At 48.3% G+C, this 22,060-nt stretch overlaps 1 protein-coding gene, 1 long non-coding RNA gene, 2 other non-coding genes and 1 pseudogene across 6 annotated transcripts; 2 read left to right on the top strand and 3 right to left on the bottom strand.

The window, feature by feature from the left end:
* The first annotated feature begins 5,630 nt into the window (after positions 1-5,630).
* Positions 5,631-6,321, top strand: LOC102925833 (small ribosomal subunit protein uS7 pseudogene; annotated as a pseudogene).
* Positions 6,322-7,977: 1,656 nt separating this feature from the next.
* LOC107401424 (uncharacterized) lies at positions 7,978-9,378 on the bottom strand. Its single transcript, XR_001578246.3, has 2 exons — positions 8,976-9,378; positions 7,978-8,753 (listed from the first exon to the last, which is right to left on the bottom strand). It is a non-coding gene; the product is annotated as an uncharacterized LOC107401424 (long non-coding RNA).
* Positions 8,003-8,143, bottom strand: LOC121825541 (U4 spliceosomal RNA). The gene has a single exon (XR_006067869.1). It is a non-coding gene; the product is annotated as a U4 spliceosomal RNA (small nuclear RNA).
* Positions 9,023-9,163, bottom strand: LOC121825542 (U4 spliceosomal RNA). The gene has a single exon (XR_006067870.1). It is a non-coding gene; the product is annotated as a U4 spliceosomal RNA (small nuclear RNA).
* A 3,601-nt stretch (positions 9,379-12,979) lies between the features above and the next one.
* Positions 12,980-21,643, top strand: Sirt4 (sirtuin 4). Of its 3 annotated transcripts, XM_076559940.1 has the most exons (6): positions 13,078-13,156; positions 15,104-15,239; positions 16,189-16,683; positions 18,083-18,377; positions 19,191-19,404; positions 21,201-21,643. In XM_076559940.1, exons 3-5 carry the CDS (start codon positions 16,196-16,198, stop codon positions 19,341-19,343), a joined length of 936 nt encoding a protein of 311 aa, XP_076416055.1. In that variant the 5' UTR covers positions 13,078-13,156; positions 15,104-15,239; positions 16,189-16,195; the 3' UTR covers positions 19,344-19,404; positions 21,201-21,643. The 3 variants fall into 3 exon arrangements, with proteins under 3 accessions (XP_006970887.2, XP_015853096.1, XP_076416055.1); XM_006970825.4 differs by lacking the exon at positions 15,104-15,239 and having other exon boundaries at positions 12,980-13,156; XM_015997610.3 differs by lacking the exon at positions 15,104-15,239 and having other exon boundaries at positions 13,005-13,156; positions 19,191-19,400.
* The last annotated feature ends 417 nt before the right edge of the window (positions 21,644-22,060 follow it).

The following is a 22,060-nucleotide window of genomic DNA, read 5'->3' as shown; positions in this document are numbered from 1 at the left end:
TCAGCCGATGATCCGCAGCCTGTGCCTCCTCCCTCTGTCTCCCTGCTTCTTTCTATCTCACCTCCAGTCTCAGGGAGTGGCTGGATCTGAACCCAGAACCTGGGACGCACGAAGACTATGCTCTACCACTGAGTCAGAACCCAGCACAGAGGAACGCAGTTCCTCCCAGAGCCAAAGGCTCCTGGCTCCGAAAACTCCACAACCCTGCAAGATAGAACCCATCCTGCCCTCTTGGTCCTGGTCATTTTCTCTCCTTTGTCAATTTACAGCTTGCCTACCCTCTCCTCCAGGAAGCCTCTGTGACTGCCACCCCCGGGACTTGAATTCTTGGCTCTACAACTGTGCCCAACAGTCCTCATGTAAACTTCTTCCCTATAATATCTTGTTTAATACCCACAAAACCTCACCAGCACATCACGCCTCAGCCCTGGAGGCACATTATCCTTACCTGGGAAGCTTTTAAATATCTTATTTGCCCAGACCCAATCCCCAGACACTCTGATTTAATTGGTCTGGAATGTAGTCTGAGTATTAGGATTTTTTTTTTCCTCCTCCTCTTCTTCTGTGTATTAGGATTTTTTTTCCCTCTAAACTCTGTAAGCAATTGGCAGCCAGGGTGGAGGCCCATGACTCCCCTTTTATAGCCAGAGGCACCAAGACACAGAGACACTAATTGTGTGGCCTGGGGTCACACAGCTAGTGAATAATGGAGCCAGACTGGAACACGGAAAGTCTGACTTCAAAGTGTGGTGAGGGGGTGGGGGGTGGGCAGAATCAATGGGTCTCCTTAATCCCCCTAGTGACAGAGAAGCCGTGGGACTGTGGGGCAGCTCTGTTCCGAGGCGGACTCCGGCCCCTCCGGCACGGGATATTTTTAACCGAGGAGCTGGTGTTTCTTGCAAATATCCTGCAGTGCCTTAAACACTGAGCAGATTGTTTGGGGCTGGTGGGTCCTTGCTCTGCTGAGGCAGCCTGGGAGCCAAGTCCTCTCCAGTCCCTGGAACCAGTTGCTGGATTCAGGCGGGCTCTGAAGACAGTGTGGGAGGTGTGTGTGTGGGAGGGTGTTCCTGGTGATACTTCCATTCATGGGAAGGGGAGAGGGTCAGTTTGGGATGAGTCCAGATTCTTCCTCCCTTGAGAGACAAGGACTACTTCATCGAATCCAGCCGCCTTTCCTGCTCCCAGCCTGGAAAACAGCTGGAGGGCACACAGAGATCTGATCTTTATCTATCTATCTATCTATCTATCTATCTATCTATCTATCTATCTATCTATCTATCTATCTATCTATCTATCTATCTACCATCTATCTATCTATCTATCATCTATCTATCTATCTATCTATTTTGGTTTTGCAAGATAGGTGTTTCTCTGTGTTGCCCTGGCTGTCCTGAAACTCACAGAGATCCGCCTGCCTCTGCCTCCCGAGTGCTGGGATTGAAGGCGTGTGTGATACCACCGCTATGCCCTGCTCACATGGGTACAAGTTTGCTGTCTTCTGTTCCACTGTCCAACGGGAAGGCGTCACGTGACAACTGTGGAATACTTCCAGATACATTCCAAACCTTCTTCTCCAGACTAGTCAGAGTGGGGTGGGGCTCACACCTAAGATTCCAGTACTTGGCAGGTTGAGGCAGGAGGACCAAGAGTTCAAGGCCGGCCCGGACTACATAGCAAGACCCTGTATCAAAAGGAAAAGGAAAGGAAAAAAAAACCCAACGTGTGTGTGTGTGTGTGTGTGTGTGTGTGTGTGTGTGTGTGGATGTAAGAGGATCAGGAGGAGTTCAAGGCTATCTTCAGTTACACAGAGAGTTCAAAGCTAGCCTAGGCTACATGAAACTGTCAGAGGGAGAGACAGACAGACAGACAGACAAACTGACTCACAGGAATGATGTAGCCATGAGACTATTCACTGTAGCATTAGCTAACAACATTCCCATTGGACAAACAAAATGTCCATCAACAGAAGAGATTAACCTTGGCAGGATACAGCCACCCACGAAGAAAGCCAAACTGCTGGCTGACATGGAAAATATGTCCAAGATACATTGCTTGGCGGAAAGAAATTGGCGGAAAGAAATTGGAAGTTGTAAAACGTGTACAAGCCAGCCTTAGCCAGGTGTGGTATCGCACGCCCTTTACACAGAAGGGGTGTGTGTGTGTGGGGGGGCGGGAGCGAGAACATCTCTGTGAGTTCCAGGCCAGCCAGAACTACATCATCAAACTGACACAGTCTAGAGGGTCTTGAAATAAGAGCCTATGGGTCTGGATCAGGTTTGTTTTCTCTGCCAGTTAAAGAATTAAAAGGCAGGAAACATCTATGGCGCCACAGGTAGCAACAGAGAAACCTCAAACACCGCAGACAGAATCAGCAGTCAAGAAAGACTCTTGGCAGGGGTGGGAAACGCACACATGCAGCGGGTGGGGGTGGGAAAACGCACACATGCAGCGGGTGGGGATGGGGAAATGCACACATGCAGCGGGTGGGGGGTGGGAAACGCACACATGCAGCGGGTGGGGGTGGGAAAACGCACACATGCAGCGGGTGGGGATGGGGAAACGCACACCTCAGCGGGTGGGGGGTGGGGAACACACACATGCAGCGGGTGGGGATGGGGAAACGCACACATGCAGCCGGTGGGGGGATGGGGAACACACACATGCAGCGGGTGGGGTGGGAAATGCATACATGCAGCAGACACACAGAGAAAGACCCTCTGCACAGCAGATGGGGGTAGGGGGTGGGAGGTGTGTGTCGGGCGGTGAGACTCAGGACTGGGAAAGCCGGAAAATTCAGTGTCTTCTTGAGGGCTGGAGGTTTTAAAGCCTTGGGAGAATTTTCCTCCCTACTTCAGGGTTCCTGAGTTTGAAGAAAGGTAGAATGGTTGATTGCAGAGCTGGAGAGATAGATGGCTCAGAGGTTAAGAGCACTGACTGATCTTCCAGAGGTCCTGAGTTCAATTCCCAGCAACCACATGGTGGCTCACAACCATCTGTAATGAGATCTGGCGCCCTCTTCTGGCTGCAAGCATACATGCAGGCAGAATACTGTATACATCATAAATAAATAAATCTTAAAAGAAAAAGAATGGTTGATTGCCCCAGAACTGCTGTCTGACACGTCCTGATCCATCCGTCCTTAAACTTGTGGAAATAGTCCTTTAGCAGCCCAATTCCGATGGCAGACAAAAGCAAGCCGGGCTTTTGTCTCATTAAGGAAGAAGCGGCCATCTTGGAAAATTTGCCCCTCTGTCTGTCTGTCTAACAGAGAGTCTGTCTCACTCTTAGTCTCTCAAATCTTAATATGAAAAACAAAACAAAACAAACAATGAACAAGCAAATAGGACCTGCGCCAGCCATCCAGAACTTGAGAGAGATTCCAATTCAAGGCTATTGAGGGCCACATAGGAACCACATAAACGAGCTTCCCAGTCAGACCATGCTGCTGCTGCTGCTGCTGCTGCTGGTGGTGGTGGTGGTGGTGTGTGTGTGTGTGTGTGTGTGTGTGTGTGTGTGTGTGTGTGATTTTTAACCCCGGCACCTTGGAGCCGGGCTGTGGTGGCGTACGCCTTTAGTCCCAGCACTCGGGAGGCAGAGCCAGGTGGATCTCTGTGAGTTTGAGGCCAGCCTGGACTACAGAGTGAGTACTAGGAAAGGCACCAAAGCTACACAGAGAAGCCCTGTCTCGAAAAACTGGAGAAAAAAAAAAAAAAAAAAAAAAAAGAATGGCGCCTTGGTGGCTACTGAGCATCGGCAACTCAATGATAAAGCAGCCTTGTAGTTGGTAAGCCGGCTGGCAGAGTGCTTGCCTGTCAAACATGACGTCAGTTCCATTCCCAGCACTATATAAACGCTTAAACAGGGTGGGTGATGGCGCACGTCTGTAATCCACAACCGAAGTTTAGGACTCGAAGGACAGAGGATCAGAATTCTGCTCAATAGCTGCACAACCAGTTTGAAGACAGCCTGGGTTTGTCATCTGCAGGGCAGCCATGAAGTCACAGGTGTCCTCAGGCCATTACGCTAGAAGCTGGACCCTCATACACCACAGAAAGTGTAAGAGGCAAGATCCAGGATGAGGAAGGAATTCCTCCTGGCCACCTTGTGGGCAAGCAGCTGGAAGATGGACATGTTTGTCTGACTACAACATTCAAGAGGAGTCCATTCTTCATCTTGTGTTGAGACTTTGAGGTGATGTGGTCCCTTGCGGGCTAGTTTTATGTCAACTTGACACAAGCTAGAGTCATCAGAGAGGAGGGAACCTCAATTGAGAAAATACCCCCAAAAGATCAGACTGCAGGCGAGTCTGTAGGGCATTTCCCTAAATTAGAGATTGATGAGGGAGGTCCCATTGTGGGTGGGACCATCCCTGGGCTGGTGGTCCTGGGTTCTATAAGAAAGCAGACTAAGTCATGAGGAGCAAACCTTATAAGCAGCACCCCTCCGTGGCCTCTGTATCAGCTCCTGCCTCCAGGATCCTGCCCTGCTTGAGTTTCTGTCCTGACTTCCTTTGATGAACAGTGGTGTGGCCCTGTGAGTCAAACAAACCCTTTCCCTGAAAGTTGCTTTTGATCTTGGTGTTTTATCACAACAACAGGAACCCTGACTAAGTCAGGTGCTAAGAGAAGTCTTACACCCTCCCATCAAGAATAACCAAAAGGTTGGCTGCTTGTGCTGATACTAGAAGGCGGATGAAAACGGCAAAATGAGTCTCCGTGGTTGAGAGCACCCTTCAGATGACTGTGACGCTTGTGGCCACTGTGACAGAAAAAAATATGTGTCTTCGTCAGGATTTCTATTGCTGTGGTGAAAACACCATGACCAAAAGCAGCTTGGAGAGTAAAGGGTTAATTCGGCTTACACTGTCACACCATTGTTCATTATCAAAGGAAGTCAGGACAGGAACTCAAAACAGGGCAGGATCCCGGAGGCAGGAGCTGATGCAGAGGCCATGGAGGGGTGCTGCTGACTGACTTGCTCATCATGGCTTGCTCAGCCTGCTTTCTTATAGAACCCAGGACCACCAGCCCAGGACTGGCACCACCCACAGTGGCCTGTGCCCTCCCACATCAATCACTAATTAAGAAAATGCCCTGCCGGGCGGTGGTGGCACACGCCTTTAATCCCAGCACTCGGGAGGCAGAGGCAGGCGGACCTCTGTGAGTTCGAGGCCAGCCTGGGCTACCAAGTGAGTTCCAGGAAAGGCGCAAAGCTACACAGAGAAACCCTGTCTCGAAAAACAAAAACAAAAACAAAAAAAATGTCCTTCAGGCTTGCCTACAGACCGATCTTATGGAGGCATTTTCTCAATTAGGGTTCCCTCCTCTCAGGTATTTCTAGCTTGTGTCAAGTAGACATAAAATTAGCCAATACAATAGGAGAGAGGAAAAACATTTAAAAACCCACAAAACAGCAACAAGACCAAAAAGCACTCCCCCGAAACTAATTAATGTCCTGTACAAAAATAATATATAAAATAAAATGAAATCACATTGTTTGAAGTGTTCTGTTCACCTGGATATAAGTAATTTGGAATTCTCCATCTTCTATAGTTTAGCCCAAACTTCCTAGAGGTTGAACTCTAATTAATAGTAAATTAAGCCAGGTGATAGTGTTTCTTCACCTTCAGAATGAGCGAGTGGCAGACAGCCACACCAGCAGTAGCAGAGACCCCAGACATTGAGCTTTCTGGGAAAGGGAGCGCTGATGACGTGCAGATCAACTGTATTTCTCTTCAGGATACATTGCAGTGGAAAAGTGTCCTGCACTCCCTCCCCCCCTAACAGGGCTGAGAGGTGTGGAAAGCGCAGTGCCCCATCCCGGGGCACCTCCCTAACTCCATGATGATGCACACAGCTCATGACTGCACACATAGTCAAGCATGCCTTTGAGATCGTCCACCTGCTCACTGGTGAAAAACCCTCTGCAGGTCCTCCTGGTGAATGACATCCTCAACAGTGGCCCCCGGGGAAAGACTCAACACGCTTTGGATGCGCAGGGACAGGAGGCGGCAGGCTGTGGGTGTGTCCCCGCCCGGTGATTCAGACCATCCTGCTGCTGCACACAGGTGCTCCCGAGGTCCCTCCGGAACATCCAGACCACATCGCCGAGTGCTTTGCCGATGAGGTCATCCGTGCCAGTCAGGGCTCCTCCAACTCCCACGCCGTCAAGAAGCATGAGCTGGACCGTGTGGCCAAGTCTAACTGCTCATTTCCCAGCTGCTGCCCAATAAATTGTGTGTCCTCTGGGACAACTGAAAAAAAAAATAAAAAAAGAGGCGGGAGGCGTGGGCACACCTGTAACTCCAGCACTTGGGTGTGAGCAGGAGGCCGAGGAAGCTACATAGTGAGTGAGACCCTGTCTCAAAGAGGGATCTTATTCTGCCCTCGAATATCTAGCCTTCAGTCTCCTCGACTCATTTTACTAAAAATATAATTTATTCGATTACTGAGTTTTTTGTCACCCTCTTAAACCGTGTACCCCTAATAAAAACATCTCACCCTGGTCTTCGTGTTGGTCCTTCAACGGCAAATTCCTTTCCAACGTGTTTTTTTGTTTGTTTTTTGAGATAGGGTTTTTTCTGTGCAGCCCTGGCTGTCCTGGAACTCACTCTGTAGACCAGGCTGGCCTCGAACTCCCGAGTGCTGGGATTAAAGGCATGCACCACCACCGCCTAGCCTTTCTATTATTATTATTTTTTTTAATAATTATTATATTTTTTAAAGCCAGTCAGCGGCAGCACACGCCTTTAACCCCAGCACTGGCAAGGCAGAGGCAGTCGGATCTCTGTGAGTTCCAGGACAGCCAAGGCTACATGGTGAGGGGTTGTGAATTTTTTTTCTTTTTAACTCAGGCTTCAGTCCCAGAGCTGCACTGATACAGGCCAATATTTAAATGGCTGCCACTCTGGTGTTTAGGGGAGCCGTTTGTAGTATGAATCACCAGAATCCATGCTTGTTTTATTTGTTCGTTAAGATCTTTATTTCAGATAAGACATCAAAAATAAGATGATTTCTTTATTGCATGTGTGTGCACGCAGGTAGGTGCTGCTGTGTCACGGTGCTTCTGTGGAGCTCTGAGGACAACCGCAGGCAGCCACTCTCTCCTGCCACCTTGTGGGAGTTGAGGATGGAACTCGGGCTATCAGGCCTGATACAAACTCCTCTCAGCAGGCTTACTAAGTTACCCAGGCTGGCTTTGAACTTGCGACCCTCCTGCCTCAAGGCTCCTGAGTACCTAGGACTGTAGTAGGCACGTGCCATTGTACCAGGCCAGGACTGACGTAATTGCCTGTCAGGGAACTGTCTTCTGTTGGTTGCAGGACTCATGTAGCCCAGGCTAGTGTCTCTCTCTCTGTCTCTCTCCCTCTCTCCCCCCTCTCTGTCTGTTTCTGTGTCTCTCTCTCAGACAGACACACAGACACAGACACAGACACAGACACAGACACAGACACACACACACACACACACACACACACACACACACACACACACACACAATGGTGAGCTGCCTAACGTGGATGCTGAGAACAGAACCCGGATCCTCTACAAGGGAGATAACCAATGATCATCTCCAGCCCCTTCTGTGAAAACTAAATGCATCACAGCAAATTAAATAGTCTGCAGAGACACGGGCCACAGCAGTGCTCCGCTTGGGACGCCTCAAAGAAACCTGTTTTTCCTCTCGGGGGTCTGGAAGTGGAATGGATGGGAGATAAAGGAGAAGAGTTTGCCTTAGCGAGGAGCTGTGAGAATCTCTTAAAAAAGCAAACGAGAAGGCACAGGACTGCAACCCCAGCTTTCGGAAGTAGAGGCAGGGGGATGACTAGAAATAGAAATCGCCCAAAGAAGTTAGCAAGATCCCTTTTTCTTGCGTCCTTCCTTACTGTATACTTAGGACCAATGGAGAAAAAGACACTTAGTAAACACACTGTATTGAAAGTTGCAACTGTGAATCCCAAGTAGCTGGAGAAGAATCTGACTTTTAGACCCGCATTATTCAGTCTCCGTAGAGACTGTCAAAAATTGCCAATGCCGACTATATTTCAAGTCGTCATGGCGGGGTATTGGGAAAAGTTTTCAATTAGCAATAATCGCGCCTCGGATAAACCTCATTGGCTACGATACTGCCACTGCGCAAAGCTGGAGATGGACCGGGCTCGCTCAGCTTCCCAGGGCCGGAGATGCCCATCCCGGTCACGGTGAGCTGCCGCCCACGCGCGACCGCCACGTGACGGGCGCTGACCCTGCCCTTTCGCCTCCGGCGTCCGCGTGGACAGATCCTGGCCGGTGGGTTATCTCGGGCCCGGACGCTCGTGATTTACAAAGAGCGCAGCCGCCGCTTGGGATGCTGGGGCGACGCTTATGCAAATCGAGGCGACGTCATCGCGAAGGCCCGGGGTGGAGACTCCACCGCGGTGGGAGAAAGCTTACGGGTAAGCCGAAGGGGACCGGCGTGCGGTCGGATGCAGAAACAGACCTTTGGTGGGGAGAGCGGGGCATCAAGACTTGTCTGAAACCCCAGCACTCGAGTAGCCAAGGCAGGAGGATTGCCGCGAGTTTCAGGCTAGTCACGGATACACCGTGAGAGATCCGGAGGCGGAGACCGGAGGATTGTTGCGAATTCTCAGTCATCCAAGTGAGAAGACCCCTCTCTCAATAAATCTGAGATTTCTTTTAAATGAGCGACCGGGAGAGAGTTTTATCTCCGAAACTTCAGGAAAATAAAATTCCAAATGCATACTCGGTTAGCACCTCGAGCAAAAAAACACGTTAACAGAGATCGTTTTTGTTACTGAAAATAGTAACAGAAGCAAAGAGACAAAGATGCAAGACAGAAAAAAAGTAACAAAAGCAAAGAGACATAAATGTAGGACAAAGAAAAATTAGTAACAAAAGCAAAGAGACAAAAGTGCAAGAGGAGAATGATACAATTAAATGTTTCATGGAAAGAAAAGAAAAGCACTAAGCACTCACCGAGCAGAGAAGTTGGAACAGCTTTTCTTTGAACCGGGGTTATTCAGTCTCCGTAGAGACTGTCAAAAATTGCCAATGCCGACTATATTGCAAGTCGTCACGGCGGGGTATTGGGAAAAGTTTTCAATTAGCAATAATCGCGCCTCGGATAAACCTCATTGGCTACGATACTGCCACTGCGCAAAGCTAAAGATCGCCGCCCCCTGCGCATCATCGCTAGGAAGCGAGGCTCCCGTTTCAGAAAGGGGGGTTCGAGTCGAATGGAAAATCCTTCGGTTATTGTTAGCCGGGACATTATACCGCCGCATATACTCTCATGGTGCTCTCTGTGTGATGCCCAGGAGGGAGATTACTGTTTAATTTAAGTAGGTGTACGTGGGGAAACTGCAGCAAAGCACTATGGGAAGGAACATGCTAATAGGCTCAGTTCCGAGCGTGCAAGGGGCAATCGGAGGAACCGGCCCGAGTCAAGGTGTTCTTTTGGCTGCATGATACCACCTTTTCCAAGGAGGCTTTCTTGTTTATGATTTTATGCACAATAAAATATGTGTATAAAGTCTACATAACATAAAATGTAGTTTTAACTATCTTAAGGGTAAATTTACATGTATCTCCAGAACCTTTTGATCTTCCCAAACTAAAACTTTGTAGACATGAAACTCTGGGCTCCCTAGCCCTTTTCATGCCCAGCCCTTCTGGCAACCGCTCTCACTCTAGATACTTGACATAACTGGAAACCCACGTAATGTGTGTGTTTCTCTTGCTGTAAGAATTCTTTCTAAGCTGGGCATGGTGGCGCACACCTTTAATCCGAGTACTTGGGAGGCAAAGGCAAATGGATTTCTCTGAGTTTGAGGCCAACAAAGACTACAACGAGAGACCCTGTCTACGGAAAGGGGTGGGGGAAGAGTTATTGATAAGATTTATTTATGTGTATGAATGTTTTTCTTGCACATATGTGCCTCATAGGAATGCCTGGTACCCGTGGAAGTCAGAAGAAGGTATCAGATCCCGGAGTCACACAGGTTTGTGAGCCACCACGTGGGTGTTGGGAACCAAACCCAGATCCTCTACAGGAGCAGCCAGTGCTTTAACCACTACATCATCTCTCTCCAATCGCTTATTGTAACTCTTGGTGTGTGTGCCTCCGCCTTCCAAGTGCTGGGATTAACGGTGTGTGCCACCACTGCCCAGGCTACTGTAACAATTTGTGACTCATCTGTTTTATAATACATATCTGGATTTCATGCCTTCTTATGGCTCAATAATTTTCCATCTAATGGAATTGTATTTACCTATTTATTTCTCCAATTAGCAATAACGGCGCTTTCAGTCAACCTCATTGGCTGTACACTTGGATTGTTTGAACCTTTTGTCTAATACAGTAATGCTGATATTGGTGTACAAGTTTCAGTTTGAGTTCCTGTTTTCAATTACAAGTGTTTTATTATTATTATTACATTTCTTTGCGTGTGTAAGTGTGTGCAGGTCTGAGGACAACTTGTAGGAGGTAGTTCTCTCTTTCCACTCTGTGGGTCCCAGGGATTGAATTCACCCCAGGGCGGAAGATTAAAGGCCACCACATCCAAGCCCTCCCCTTGGTGGCGTAAGAAATGAAGCCCAGCTGGAGGCTGGAGAGATGGCTCAGAGGCTAGGAACACTGGCTGTTCCTCCAGAGGTCCTGAGTTCAATTCTCAGCAACCACCTGTAGTGAGGCCTGGTACCCTCTTCTGGCCTGCAGACAGAACACTGTATACATAATAAATAAGTTAAAAAGAAAGACAGAAATCAAACCAAGGTGGGCTTTCTAACACTTTTGTGAAAATACTTTAATTCTGAGGAGAGAGGCTAAATGGCTCTATTCCCTAGAAATGCTGCAGCATATAAAATGTGAAGTAAATTTCTTTGCCTGTTTTTACTTTGGAGAGTAGAAAGCTGTTCATAACCTGTGTCTGAACGTCTTTCCTGAGGGATGTTCTCCATTTTGATTTTGATTTTTGTTACTTATTGAAATTCAAACAGTATAGCCAGGAGGTAGTGGCACATGCCTTTAATCCTGACACTTGGGAGGCCAAGGCAGGTGGATCTCTTGTGAGTTGGAGGTCAGCCTGGGCTACAGAGCTAGTGCCAGGACTGTTACACACACACACACACACACACACAAAAAAAAAAAAAAAAAAAAAAAAAATCTGTCTTTTTTGTTTTTGGATTTTGAGACAGGGTTTCTCTGTGTAGTTTTGGTGCCTGTCCTGGATCTTACTCTGTAGACCAGGCTGGCTTCGAATTCACAGAGATCCGCCTGGCTCTGCCTCCTGAGTGCTGGGATTAAAGGTGTGTGCCACCACAGCCTGACATTTTTTGTTTGTTTGTTTGTTTGTTTTTCGAGAAAAGGTTTCCTGAAACCTTGTCTTGAGAAAACTAAAAAAGAAAAAAAAAAATCAAACAGTAGCTGAGCCTTTGATCCCAGCACTTGGAAGTCAGAGGCAGGTGGACCTCTGTGCTTTCTGGTCAAGACAGTGAGTGTATAAGTCCCTATGTATTGCCGGGCGGTGGTGGCGCACACCTTTACTCCCAGTACTCAGGAGGCAGAGGCAGGCGGATCTCAGTGAGTTCGAAGCCAGCCTGGTCTACAGAGCGAGTTCCAGGACAGCTAAGGCTACAGGGAGAAACCGTCTCGAAAAACCAAAAAGAGTCTCTTTGTATTATACTTGGCTTTGCTCAGATTGACTTAAAAAACATCCATTTTTTTTTTCAAATTTATGGACGTGTTTCTTCATAATCCACATTGGTTGTGTGTGTGTGTGTGTATGTGTGTGTGTGTGTGTGTGTGGTGTATGTGCATATGTGTAGGGGAGGCAGTGGAGTCCAGAGAATGTTGGGGAATCCCCTCTTTTACTCCCTACTTTATTCCTTTTGAGGCAGAGTCTCATCTCTATAATACCATAATCCCTTTTTCAAAATTCTTTAATTTTTCAATTTTTATTTTTTTATTTTATTTTTTTTTGAGACAGGGTTTCTCTGTGTAGTTTTGGTTCCTGTCCTGGATCTCGTTCTGCAAACCAGGCTGGCCTCGAACTCACAGAGATCTGCCTGGCTCTGCCTCCCGAGTGCTGGTATTAAAGGTGTGCACCACCACCGAGCGGCCCTTTTTAAAAAAATAAAAAATGTGTGCAGATGTGGGGCAAAGGACAACTTTGTGGAGTCGGTTCTCTCCTCCCACCTTTATGTGGGTTGCCAGGCCTGTGCAGCAAGTCTTTACCTGCTCAGCCACCTGGCAGCCCCCATCCATATATAACTCATAGCAGGGGACTTAATTACTTTTCAATGGAAGAGAATATACGTAGTGAAGAGGAAAACGAGTCAATTCTGCCAATTGTGGTGGTGCACGCCTTTAATCACAGTTCTGGGGAGGCGGAGGCAGGCAAATCTCTATGAGCTCAAGGTCAAGCCTGGTCTACATAACAAGTTCTAGGACAGCTAAGGCTACATAGTAAGATCCTGTCTCAAACAAACAAACAAACCAAAAACCAAAACCAAAACCGAACAAACAACAACAAAAACAAGTCAGTTCTACATTATGAAGTGTCTGTTAGCCGGGCACGGTGGTGCATGCCTTTAGTCCCAGCACTCAGGGGCAGAGGTAGGAGATCTCTTGAGTTCGTAGGCCAGCCTGGTCTACATAATGAGTTCCAGGACAAAGAGAAACCCGGTCCCCAAAATCAAACAAATAAACAACAACAACAACAACAAAATAGGGTGAATTCCTAAAGTAGGGCTGTTTAGGTGCTATTATGCACGCAGGACAGTGGAAACATTAACCATTTCTTTGCCGGGCGTGGTGGCACTAGCCGGTATTCCCAGCACTTGTGAGGTGGATCAAGGAATTTGGAGTCAGAGTAGGCCGCATGAGACCCTGTCTCAAAAAACAACACAGAATGATCAACCAACCAACTAACCAAACACAGAAACTCCAAAACGCAATCATGGCCGCATGGCCGCAGCACACCCGGAACCTTAACTGAGCTGACCAGGAAGGACAAACGGAAGTCAGGGGAGGACCGCGGTCGACTCGCAGGATTGTGGGACTTGTAGTTTTCTTCCGATTATGTCCGCCTCGGACTACACTTCCCGAGATGCACATGGAGTGAGCCGGTCCCACTGTTGGGTGGAAATTGTGGACGGTAAGTGTTCTGATCCGTCTTTAGGAAATCCCGCTGTGCATTTTTACAATAGATTCTCTTTGTCCTTTTTGTTTTGGGGGGGCTTGAAGGGGACACGGAGGAAAACAGCTCGTCCCAGCCAAACCCGACTGTTGTTAAGCTGTTTCACGTGTAGTTGGGGCAATGTCACGGAGAAAGCCGGGTCCTGAGCTCAAGTGTAGGGAGCCAAGCCTAAAATGTTTGTCTGTCGCTGGGTAGTTTCTGCATTATATCCAAAGCTATGCCGAATGCTTGTTTATACAATTAGAAAACTTGACAGTCAAGTTGTGTGTGTGTGTGTGTGTGTGTGTGTGTGTGTGTGTGTTGTCTTCTGTGTTCAAACAGCAGAATCTACAATGTACAGTAAACAGACATTATGGGGGAAATGAAGGACTTGAAGGTGTGTATGTGAAGACACGAATAAAATCAAAAGCCTGGAAGATCAGAACAACGTCCCGTGCCGTACTGGGCTGCAGCGTAGCTTGGTGATAGAATAATTGATTACCTAGGGTCGCAGAGGCCCTGGGTTTGATACCCAGCACCATGTAGAAAAACACAGCAACAATAACAACAAACCCCCAAACAACTGACATACTAGAATTCAAATATCTCATGGAGAAATAAGATAAGTCCGGTGTGGCTGGGTGTATCCTGTAACCTTTGGCCTGGGCTACAGGAAGAAAAAGTAATAATTCTGATTTAAAACAAGTAGGGTTACAGAACAAATAGTCTTTGGAGGGATAATATTAACAAAAATATAGATAAGTAGACGGGTGTGTGGCACACGCCTTAAATCCCAGCCCTTGGGAGGCAGAGGCAGGCGGATCTCAGTGAGTTTGAGGCCAGCATGGTCTACAGAGTGAGAGCCAGGACAGCCAGGGCTGCACAGAGAAACCCTGTCTTGAAACATGCCCCTCCCCCCCAAAAAAACTTTAAAAACTTTAAATTAAAATTTATGTGCTTGGATATTTTACCTACACATGTATTTGTGTACCACCTTTGTTCCCAGTGCTTGCAGAGGCCAGAGGAGGGTGTCTGATCACCTGAAACTAGAGTTACAGAAGGTTGTGAGCCACCATGTGGGTGCTGGCAATTGAACCCAGGTCCTCTGGAAAAGCAGCCCGTGTCCTTAACCTCTGAGCCATCTCTCTAGCCCTGTAACTGACTTCTTACACTTAGCATATCCCCCCCCCCCCCGCCCCCCATGGACCATCTCTCTCTCCTCTGAGTATAGCCCAGACTGTCCTGTAACTCTCTCCTTAGCTGAGTGCTGCGGGCCGCAGGAATCTATCATAAGAACTCAGCTGGTTATGGCAAAGTCACTACCTGGAGGGATCAGGGAATTCCTCCAGAGGAATCCAAATTCCAAGGAGCTTTTGGTGTTATTTGGCTTGTGATATATCAGCTGTCTTCTGTTATGAAAATCATGTGTGCCTTTATAGTTTTTCCAATTGACTTTCCCCTAAGAACGACGAACAGTGTGGACTGATCACTCTCTGGACATACACGTTCCAGGTATTTGGAGAACAGCCTCAGGAAAGGCTTTCTCTGGAATCAGATAGCTCCCTTAACCACTTTCAAGGACTAGCAGTGATAACAGTCCACATGCAAGTCTCCTGATTTAAGGTAAATCCCACAAGGAGACACCACCTAGGTCAGGTGGACGTTAAGCTTTACACAATTTAGCTTGGACCCTCCCTTCTTAACTTCCTCCTTTCCCAAACCTTACCTCTAGTTCCAGATCTCCCTTTAACTATCACCAGAGGCATCTAGCTGTACACTAGGGACTGAACACACCTCCCACCCTGAAGATAAACGACAGATAGCTTGGACAGATAGGAGCCACAGGAAAAAAGAAGGCAGTTTTATTTTCTTCCATTAACTTAGCAACTTACAGATTCTTAACATTTTCTACTAATCATGTTTAAGGCTATAGTTGAGCACATAAGATCCCTCTTCTAGCCGGGCGGTGGTGGCGCACGTCTTTAACCCCAGCACTCGGGAGGCAGAGGCAGGAGGATCTCTGTGAGTTCGAGGCCAGCCTGGACTACCAAGTGAGTTCCAGGTAAGGCGCAAAGCTACACAGAGAAACCCTGTCTCGAAAAACCAAAAAAAAAAAAAAAGATCCCTCTTCTTAGATATTACCCGAATTTAGCCTTTAGTTAATTCATTTCCCCATTGGTCACTTCCCTTTGGGGTTGCAAATGATAATTAATGGTTATTGCCTCTCAATGTGATTCTTATCACCCCTCCATTTGACCCTGGAAGCCTGGCTTTGCACTGCTAAGGGATTACTGCTTATAAGTGTATATATACCGGGACTTCCAGGGCATGAGGGATGGAGAAGAGAAAAGAGAATGGAAGGACTAGATGGGTAAGAACTTGAGGGAACGAACTGAGATGGGGAAGAACTAGACTGAAGGGCTAAAAGAGAGTACCAGAGGAACGAGATGGAAGATGAGGAAGAGCCAGATGGGGAAGTACTAGCTGGGTAAGAACAAGGTGAAAAGGACCTAGATGAGGCAGAACTAAGATGAGAGAATTAAGATAGAACTTAGAGGAAGCAATAGATAAACATAGAGAGAAATCAGGCAAGAAAGGAACTAGGCACGGGAACAGAACTGAAGCTGTGTATAAAGCATGTTTTGCCAGAGGAATTAAAGCAAGTGGACGAGATAGAGCTAGGTGTGCTGAGATTCTATTTCCTGAAAATAGTCCTCGCCGTTAGTAGTTCTCTCTCCTGAGCCCCTGGGATGTATAATATTAAGGCTGGTCCTGCTAATATATTATACAAGAGCTGAGGATAGCCCCAAAGAGCTGAGGATAGCCCCTAACCTTCCTGCTTCTGTCTTCCAAGTACCACAATTCCAGGCAAGGGCCACCATGGCAAATTTTCATAGCTGAAGGTGTTCCCACAGTGGATAGACACTTTTTTTTTTCATTATCCATCCCTTGGTTGGTGGTTAACTTTCTTGGTGAAACCTAGCTTCTCTCATGGATTTCTTTTTCTCTAGAAGGAGAATGAGTGCATTGACTCTCGGGTCAACAAAGGGCCGTTGGATGAGGACCCTCAGCCGGCCGAGCTCGCGTGGCCCTACTGGGTTATTTGTGCCGCCAAGCCCTCCTGTGGACCCTGAGAAGATCAAAGAGTTACAACGCTTCATTACCCTTTCCAAGAAACTTCTCGTGATGACAGGCGCAGGAGTCTCCACGGAGTCTGGGATCCCAGACTACAGGTCGGAGAAGGTTGGACTGTACGCCCGCACCGACCGGAGACCCATCCAGCACATGGATTTCGTACGCAGTGCCCCAGTCCGCCAGCGGTACTGGGCCAGAAACTTTGTGGGCTGGCCCCAGTTCTCCTCTCACCAGCCCAACCCAGCACACTGGGCTTTGAGCAGCTGGGAGAAACTCGGGAAGCTGCACTGGTTGGTGACTCAGAACGTGGACGCTCTGCACTCCAAGGCCGGGAACCAGCGGCTGACGGAGCTCCATGGATGCATGCACAGGTAGGTGCCCAGGTCTACCGGGTTTGGCCCTAAGAGGATGTGTGTGGTTCCCCAGGTGAAGGGGCCTTTGGCTGTCTGGAGCAGGGTTGTCTTGGATCCAGAGCAAAGGCTTCCTGGGCAAGTCGTTGGCTTTGGGGTGAGGCCTAGTGAACCGAGGAGAGGAAGTAGGGACCGAAACAGGAAAAGGAGCAAACCGAGAAAGGATGCCTTCCGGTTGGCCCGTATCCTTGGTGCAGTGCTCGCATGGGCAGAGCTCTGGGTTCAGTGAGTGGGGCTGCATCCGGCAGTGACTCCCAGTCTAGAATACAATTCAGAGTTGTCATCGCCACTGTGCAGAAAGAGCCACCATGAGGGTGGTGAGTAGTATTGTTAATCCTGAGTTTGGGTTGAAAAAAAAATTATTTCGCCTGGCGGTGGTGGTGGCGGCGGCGGCGGTGGCGGCGGCGGCGGCGAACGCCTTTAATCCCAACACTTGGGAGGCAGAGGCAGGCGGATCTCTGTGAGTTCGAGGCCAGCCTGGGCTACAGAATGAGTTCCAGGAAAGGCGCAAAGCTACACAGAGAAACCCTGTTTCGAAAAACCAAAAAAAAAAAAAAAAAAAAAAAAAAAGAAAAACCAAAACCAAACCAAAACAAAAACCAATTATTTCACCAAAAGTGAAAGCTAGGGTGTTAATGAACCATCTCCGATCCAATGTTGGTCCAGCATCACCTTTGGGAAATTAACTCCCTAACACAGTCACTTCTCCTTCTTCTTATTTTATTTGTTTGTTTAGGTGGAGACGGAGTCTCTGCGTAGCCTTGGGTAACCTGTAACTCACTATGTGGACCAGGCTGGTCCCAAGCTCACAGAGATCCGCCTGCCTCTGCCTCCCGAGTGCTGGGATTAAAGGTGTATCTCACCACCCTTCCAAAAGTGACTTCACAGGGAGTGGTAGTGACAGTCACTGTAGATGGGCAGGGACAAGTGTGGAGGGGGCACGGGTTTGAGTGCTGAGGATTGGGTGTAGACCCTTTAATACACTTCCTCATGTTGTGATGACGCCCCACCATAGAACTATGTGTGTTGCTACTTCATGACTGTAATTTTGTTACAGTTATGAATCATAGCACAAATATCCGATATGCAGGATATCTGATAGGCCATCCATCTCCTGTGAAAAAGTCATCCAGCCCCCAAGGGGCCGCGACCCACAGGTTGAGAACCCCCTGTTCTAGAGGTGGCAAAGGACAGGAGGGAGAAGACGAAAATGAAAATGGGTGTCCTCAGATGGGGGGGCGGTCCTAGGAAAAGAAAGTGACTCTTTTTTTTTGTGGGGCTTTGAAAATGGTTGGGGCTGCACTGGCAGCTTTATCCCTCGCAGGAACCAATACTCAGCAGGCCTCATATTTGCTTTTAGAGTCCTGTGCCTGAACTGTGGGGAGCAGACTCCCCGCAGGGTGCTGCAGGAACGCTTCCAGGTCCTGAACCCCAGCTGGAGCGCTGAGGCGCAGGGCGTGGCCCCTGACGGCGACGTGTTCCTCACCGAGGAGCAGGTCCGCAGCTTTCAGGTCCCGTCCTGTGACCGGTGCGGCGGTCCTCTGAAACCTGATGTCGTTTTCTTTGGGGACACGGTGAACCCAGACAAGGTTGACTTCGTGCACAGGCGTGTGAAAGAGGCCGATTCCCTGCTGGTGGTGGGATCGTCCCTGCAGGTACCTCACTCTGTCAGGGTCACCCTTGCCCGTTGTACAGGGTGAGACTTCCTAGAGGTTCCCTCTTATTTGGGTTTCCTTTCTAGTCTTCGTGTGTGTGTGTATGTGTGTGTGTGTATGTGTGTGTGTGTGGTTGAGTGTGCACATGTGTATGCAGGCGTGTCAATGTTGGATGTCATCTGTTGCTGTCTACCTTAGGTTTTTTGTTTTTTGTTTTGAGACAGGGTTTCAACAGCCCTGGGTGTTGGGAACCGGACCGGGGTCCTCTGCAGGATCAACAAGTGCTCTTAACCACTGAGTCATCTCTCCAGCCCCTGGCATAGCTTTTGAGACAGTCTCTCAGTGAACTTAGGGGTCATGGAATGACTAGGCTGGCTGGTCAGTGAGCTCCTAGGAACCCTGTTGTTTTCCGTCTGTGAACACTAGGATTACACGTGATTACCACCAAAACCAGTGTTTATACGGATGCTGGGAATCTGATCTCAGATTCCCAAACTTGGATAGCAAGGACTTAACTCAATCCACCATTTCCCAAGCACGATTACCCCTTTGTCGACTGACTGATTGATTCGTCGATTGTGTGTAGGTCAGAGGACAACTGGTGGGGGTCAGTTCTCACCTACCTTCCATCGTGGGTTTTGGGAATTGAACTCACATCATCTGGCGTGGTTGGACCTTTATCTGCTGAGCTATCTCACCGGCCCCTCAGCTCCCTTTTGTCTTTTTGTTGTTGTTGTTGTGTTTTGTTTCTGAGGTCGTAGGGTAGTTCTTTTCCTGGATCTAGCGCGAACTCTCTGTCTTCTGTCTGGGCAGGTGTACTCCGGTTACAGGTTCATCCTCACCGCCCGGGAGAAGAAGCTGCCAATCGCCATTCTGAACATTGGACCCACGAGGTCGGACGACCTGGCCTGCCTGAAGCTGGATTCCCGCTGCGGAGAGTTGCTGCCTTTAATAGACCCACAGTGACCGAGGTCCGATGTTCAGAGGCTGGAAAGGGACTTTCCGTTGTTGAGTCCGGCTGCTGTAGGTAAACACCTTCTCAGACGGAAGGGTCTAGCCAGGTGGAGTGGTTCATGCTTGTGATCCAGCCCTCAGGAGGCTGACTAAAGAGGGTGGCCTGGAGCTCAGGGCCAGTCTCCATACAGAGTGGCTAGATTAGGCCACAGGTGTGAGACCCTAACTCCAAACAACAAAAACAAAACAAAAGCCAGAAGACAGAGTCTGTTCCCTATTAGACTGAGGAGTCAGGTGACTGACCAAGGAGACAGTTCTAGACTTCACATATGACCGTTTTTTTTTTTTAACTAAAACTAACTGTTTTTTTTTTTTTTTAAACAGTGGATGGGGTTTTTACTGTTGTTTTGTTTTTAACCTATTATTTTTATTGTTTGTGTATGATGTTTTGCTTGGGTGTTCGTCTGTATGACATATCCATGCAGTGCCCGCAGAGGCCAGAAGAGGGCATCAGATTCCCCGGCACTGGAGTTGCAGGTTGCAATCCACTCCGTGGGTGCTGGGAACCAAATGCTTTGGGGGCTGAGCCATCTCTCCGGCCCTGTGTTGCTGGCTTCTAAGGACAGGGTTTTGCTGTGTAGCCCAGGCTGGCCTTGAATCTGGGGCAATCCTCTTGCCCCAGCCTCCCAGTGTGCGCTCAGCTCTAAGTCGGGTTTGTCTTTCTCTTTAAGATTTACTTATTTATGTATATGAGTGCTCTGTCTTCCTGTAGGTCTGCACTAGAGAAGAGGGCATCAGATCCCCCATAGATGGTTGTGAGCCACCGTCTGGGTGCTGGGAATTGAACTCAGGACCTTTGGAAGAGCAGCCAGTGCCGACTCTCCAGCCCTTATTTGTCTTTCTGAGAAATCAAAGCAAAACAAAACACAAGATGTCATGTGGTTTGTGTTGCTTCTGGGGAGGACTAGAGTTCAATTCCCAGTTAGATGCTTATAACTGCCTGAAACTCCGGTTCCAGGGGAATCCACCAACATCCTCTTCTGAACTCTGAAGACATCTGCACACACTCATGTAATTAAACATAAATCTTTTTTCTGGGGGTGGGCGGGTGAATTTCGAGACAGGATTTATCTGGAACTCTCTCTGTAGACCAGGCTGGCCTCGAACTCACAGAGATCTACTTGCCTCTGCCTCCTGAGTGCTGGATTAAAGTCAATAACCACCATACCTGGCTGTTTGTATAACTTTAACATTTTTACAATTTCATTTATTTTTGTATGTGCGTCTGTGTGTATGGATGCACAGGTATCATGGTATGTGTGTCTAGGTCAGGGAAGGATGTATAGGAGTCAGATCTTGCCTTCTATCATGTGGGCTCTGGGGATTGAACTCATGTCCTTAGGACTGGCAGCAAGCACCTTTACCCACAGAGCCAACTTACTGGTCTTGGGTTTGTTTGTTCATTTGTTTGTTTTGAGAAAGGGTCTATCTGTGTAGACCTGGCTGGCCTCTGATCCTCCTGCCTCTGCCTCCAGAGTGCTGGGATATTTTTTTTAAATAACTAATTTTTTTTTATTCTGTGTACATTGGTGTTTTGCTTACGTGTAGATATGTGTGAGTGTGCTAGATGCCCTGGAGCTGGAGTTACAGACATACGAACTGCCATATGGGTGCTGGGAATTGAACCCAGATCCTCTGGATGAGCAGCCAGTGCTCTTAACCTCTGAGCCATCTCTCCAGCCCCCAGAGTGCTGGGATTAAAGGTGTGTACTACCGTGCCTGCTCCATCCTGGTTTTTTAGTGGGTAGGCTGATGTTTACAACCATTATTTCCACTCCATTGACATGAACTTGTTTGATTTCTTTTCAGGTCCCTAAGGATTCTTCCCTTCCCTTCAAACTAATGGAAGCTTACCGACTCCGTCCTATAGAGGGCGGCAGAGCAATGTCTACAGGCCTGTCCACCGCTGCCCCCTGCTGTTCACAGGCCAGCCGTCAGAGTCCCGGGGTAGAGCTGCCCTCCCCCACAAGAAAGCCTTCTTCAAGAAGTAGCTGTTCTTGATGGCACAGCTGTGTCCCTTTCATACGACCCGGAAGAAGAAACAGCTGGGAAGTTCGTAAGCCAGCATGGTCTGTGGAGGGCCGACATTGAGATCTCAGTAATTCTGGGGATAACCAGAAGGGCATCTGTAATTCGCTTGTAATTCCAAGTGATTGTGTCTGACTGAAGCACTTTGATATTTTTAACAACGTGAGCAATAGCATAAGTTAATTTTTTTTTATTAACCGAACAATAAATTATTTTTAATAGCATATCAAGTGTGCGGACTGTGCATTTGTATATACAAGAAAGCACGGGTCTTTTGCCAGTGTGCCGCCAGGATTTCTACTGGATGTTAGCTCTTAGAAGGGGACGCCGACCTTGGGCCTGGTTTGTGATGAGGAAACAGTTCATTCCCTGTGGGTTCTCCAGCTGGGATGTTTGATCACTGCGCTCAGTGGAAAGAATCGGTGTGCCCTGAAACGTGAGGCACGTGGAAGACTCACGATCTACTTCGGAAAGCCTCCTGTCTGAGTTGAGGGCAGGCAACACAGGCTCGCTCCACCCCAGCCTCGGGAGCAATCTCAGCTGCCAGGGTGATGCATGGTCTTGGGCTGTGCAGAGTGTGGGGGCTGCCCCTTCATTCATTCTGAAGACATACAGGGTTGTAAATGTCATTCCAGGATTTT

Source organism: Peromyscus maniculatus, chromosome 23 (genome assembly GCF_049852395.1).
Source record: "Peromyscus maniculatus bairdii isolate BWxNUB_F1_BW_parent chromosome 23, HU_Pman_BW_mat_3.1, whole genome shotgun sequence".
Classification (NCBI taxonomy): Eukaryota; Metazoa; Chordata; class Mammalia; order Rodentia; family Cricetidae; genus Peromyscus; species Peromyscus maniculatus.
The sequence above is the reverse complement of the archived record's forward strand: the minus strand, read 5'-3'. Positions and strand labels throughout refer to the sequence as shown.

What these genes read in the sequence shown, in the direction of transcription:
- Sirt4 (XM_006970825.4), top strand. Translation starts at nt 16,196, where the DNA reads ATGAGTGCATTGACTCTCGGGTCAACAAAGGGCCGTTGGATGAGGACC. An exon ending in CTCCATGGATGCATGCACAG is followed by an intron (nt 16,684 to 18,082) that starts GTAGGTGCCCAG and finishes ATTTGCTTTTAG; the next exon opens with AGTCCTGTGCCTGAACTGTG. An exon ending in TGGTGGGATCGTCCCTGCAG is followed by an intron (nt 18,378 to 19,190) that starts GTACCTCACTCT and finishes CTGTCTGGGCAG; the next exon opens with GTGTACTCCGGTTACAGGTT.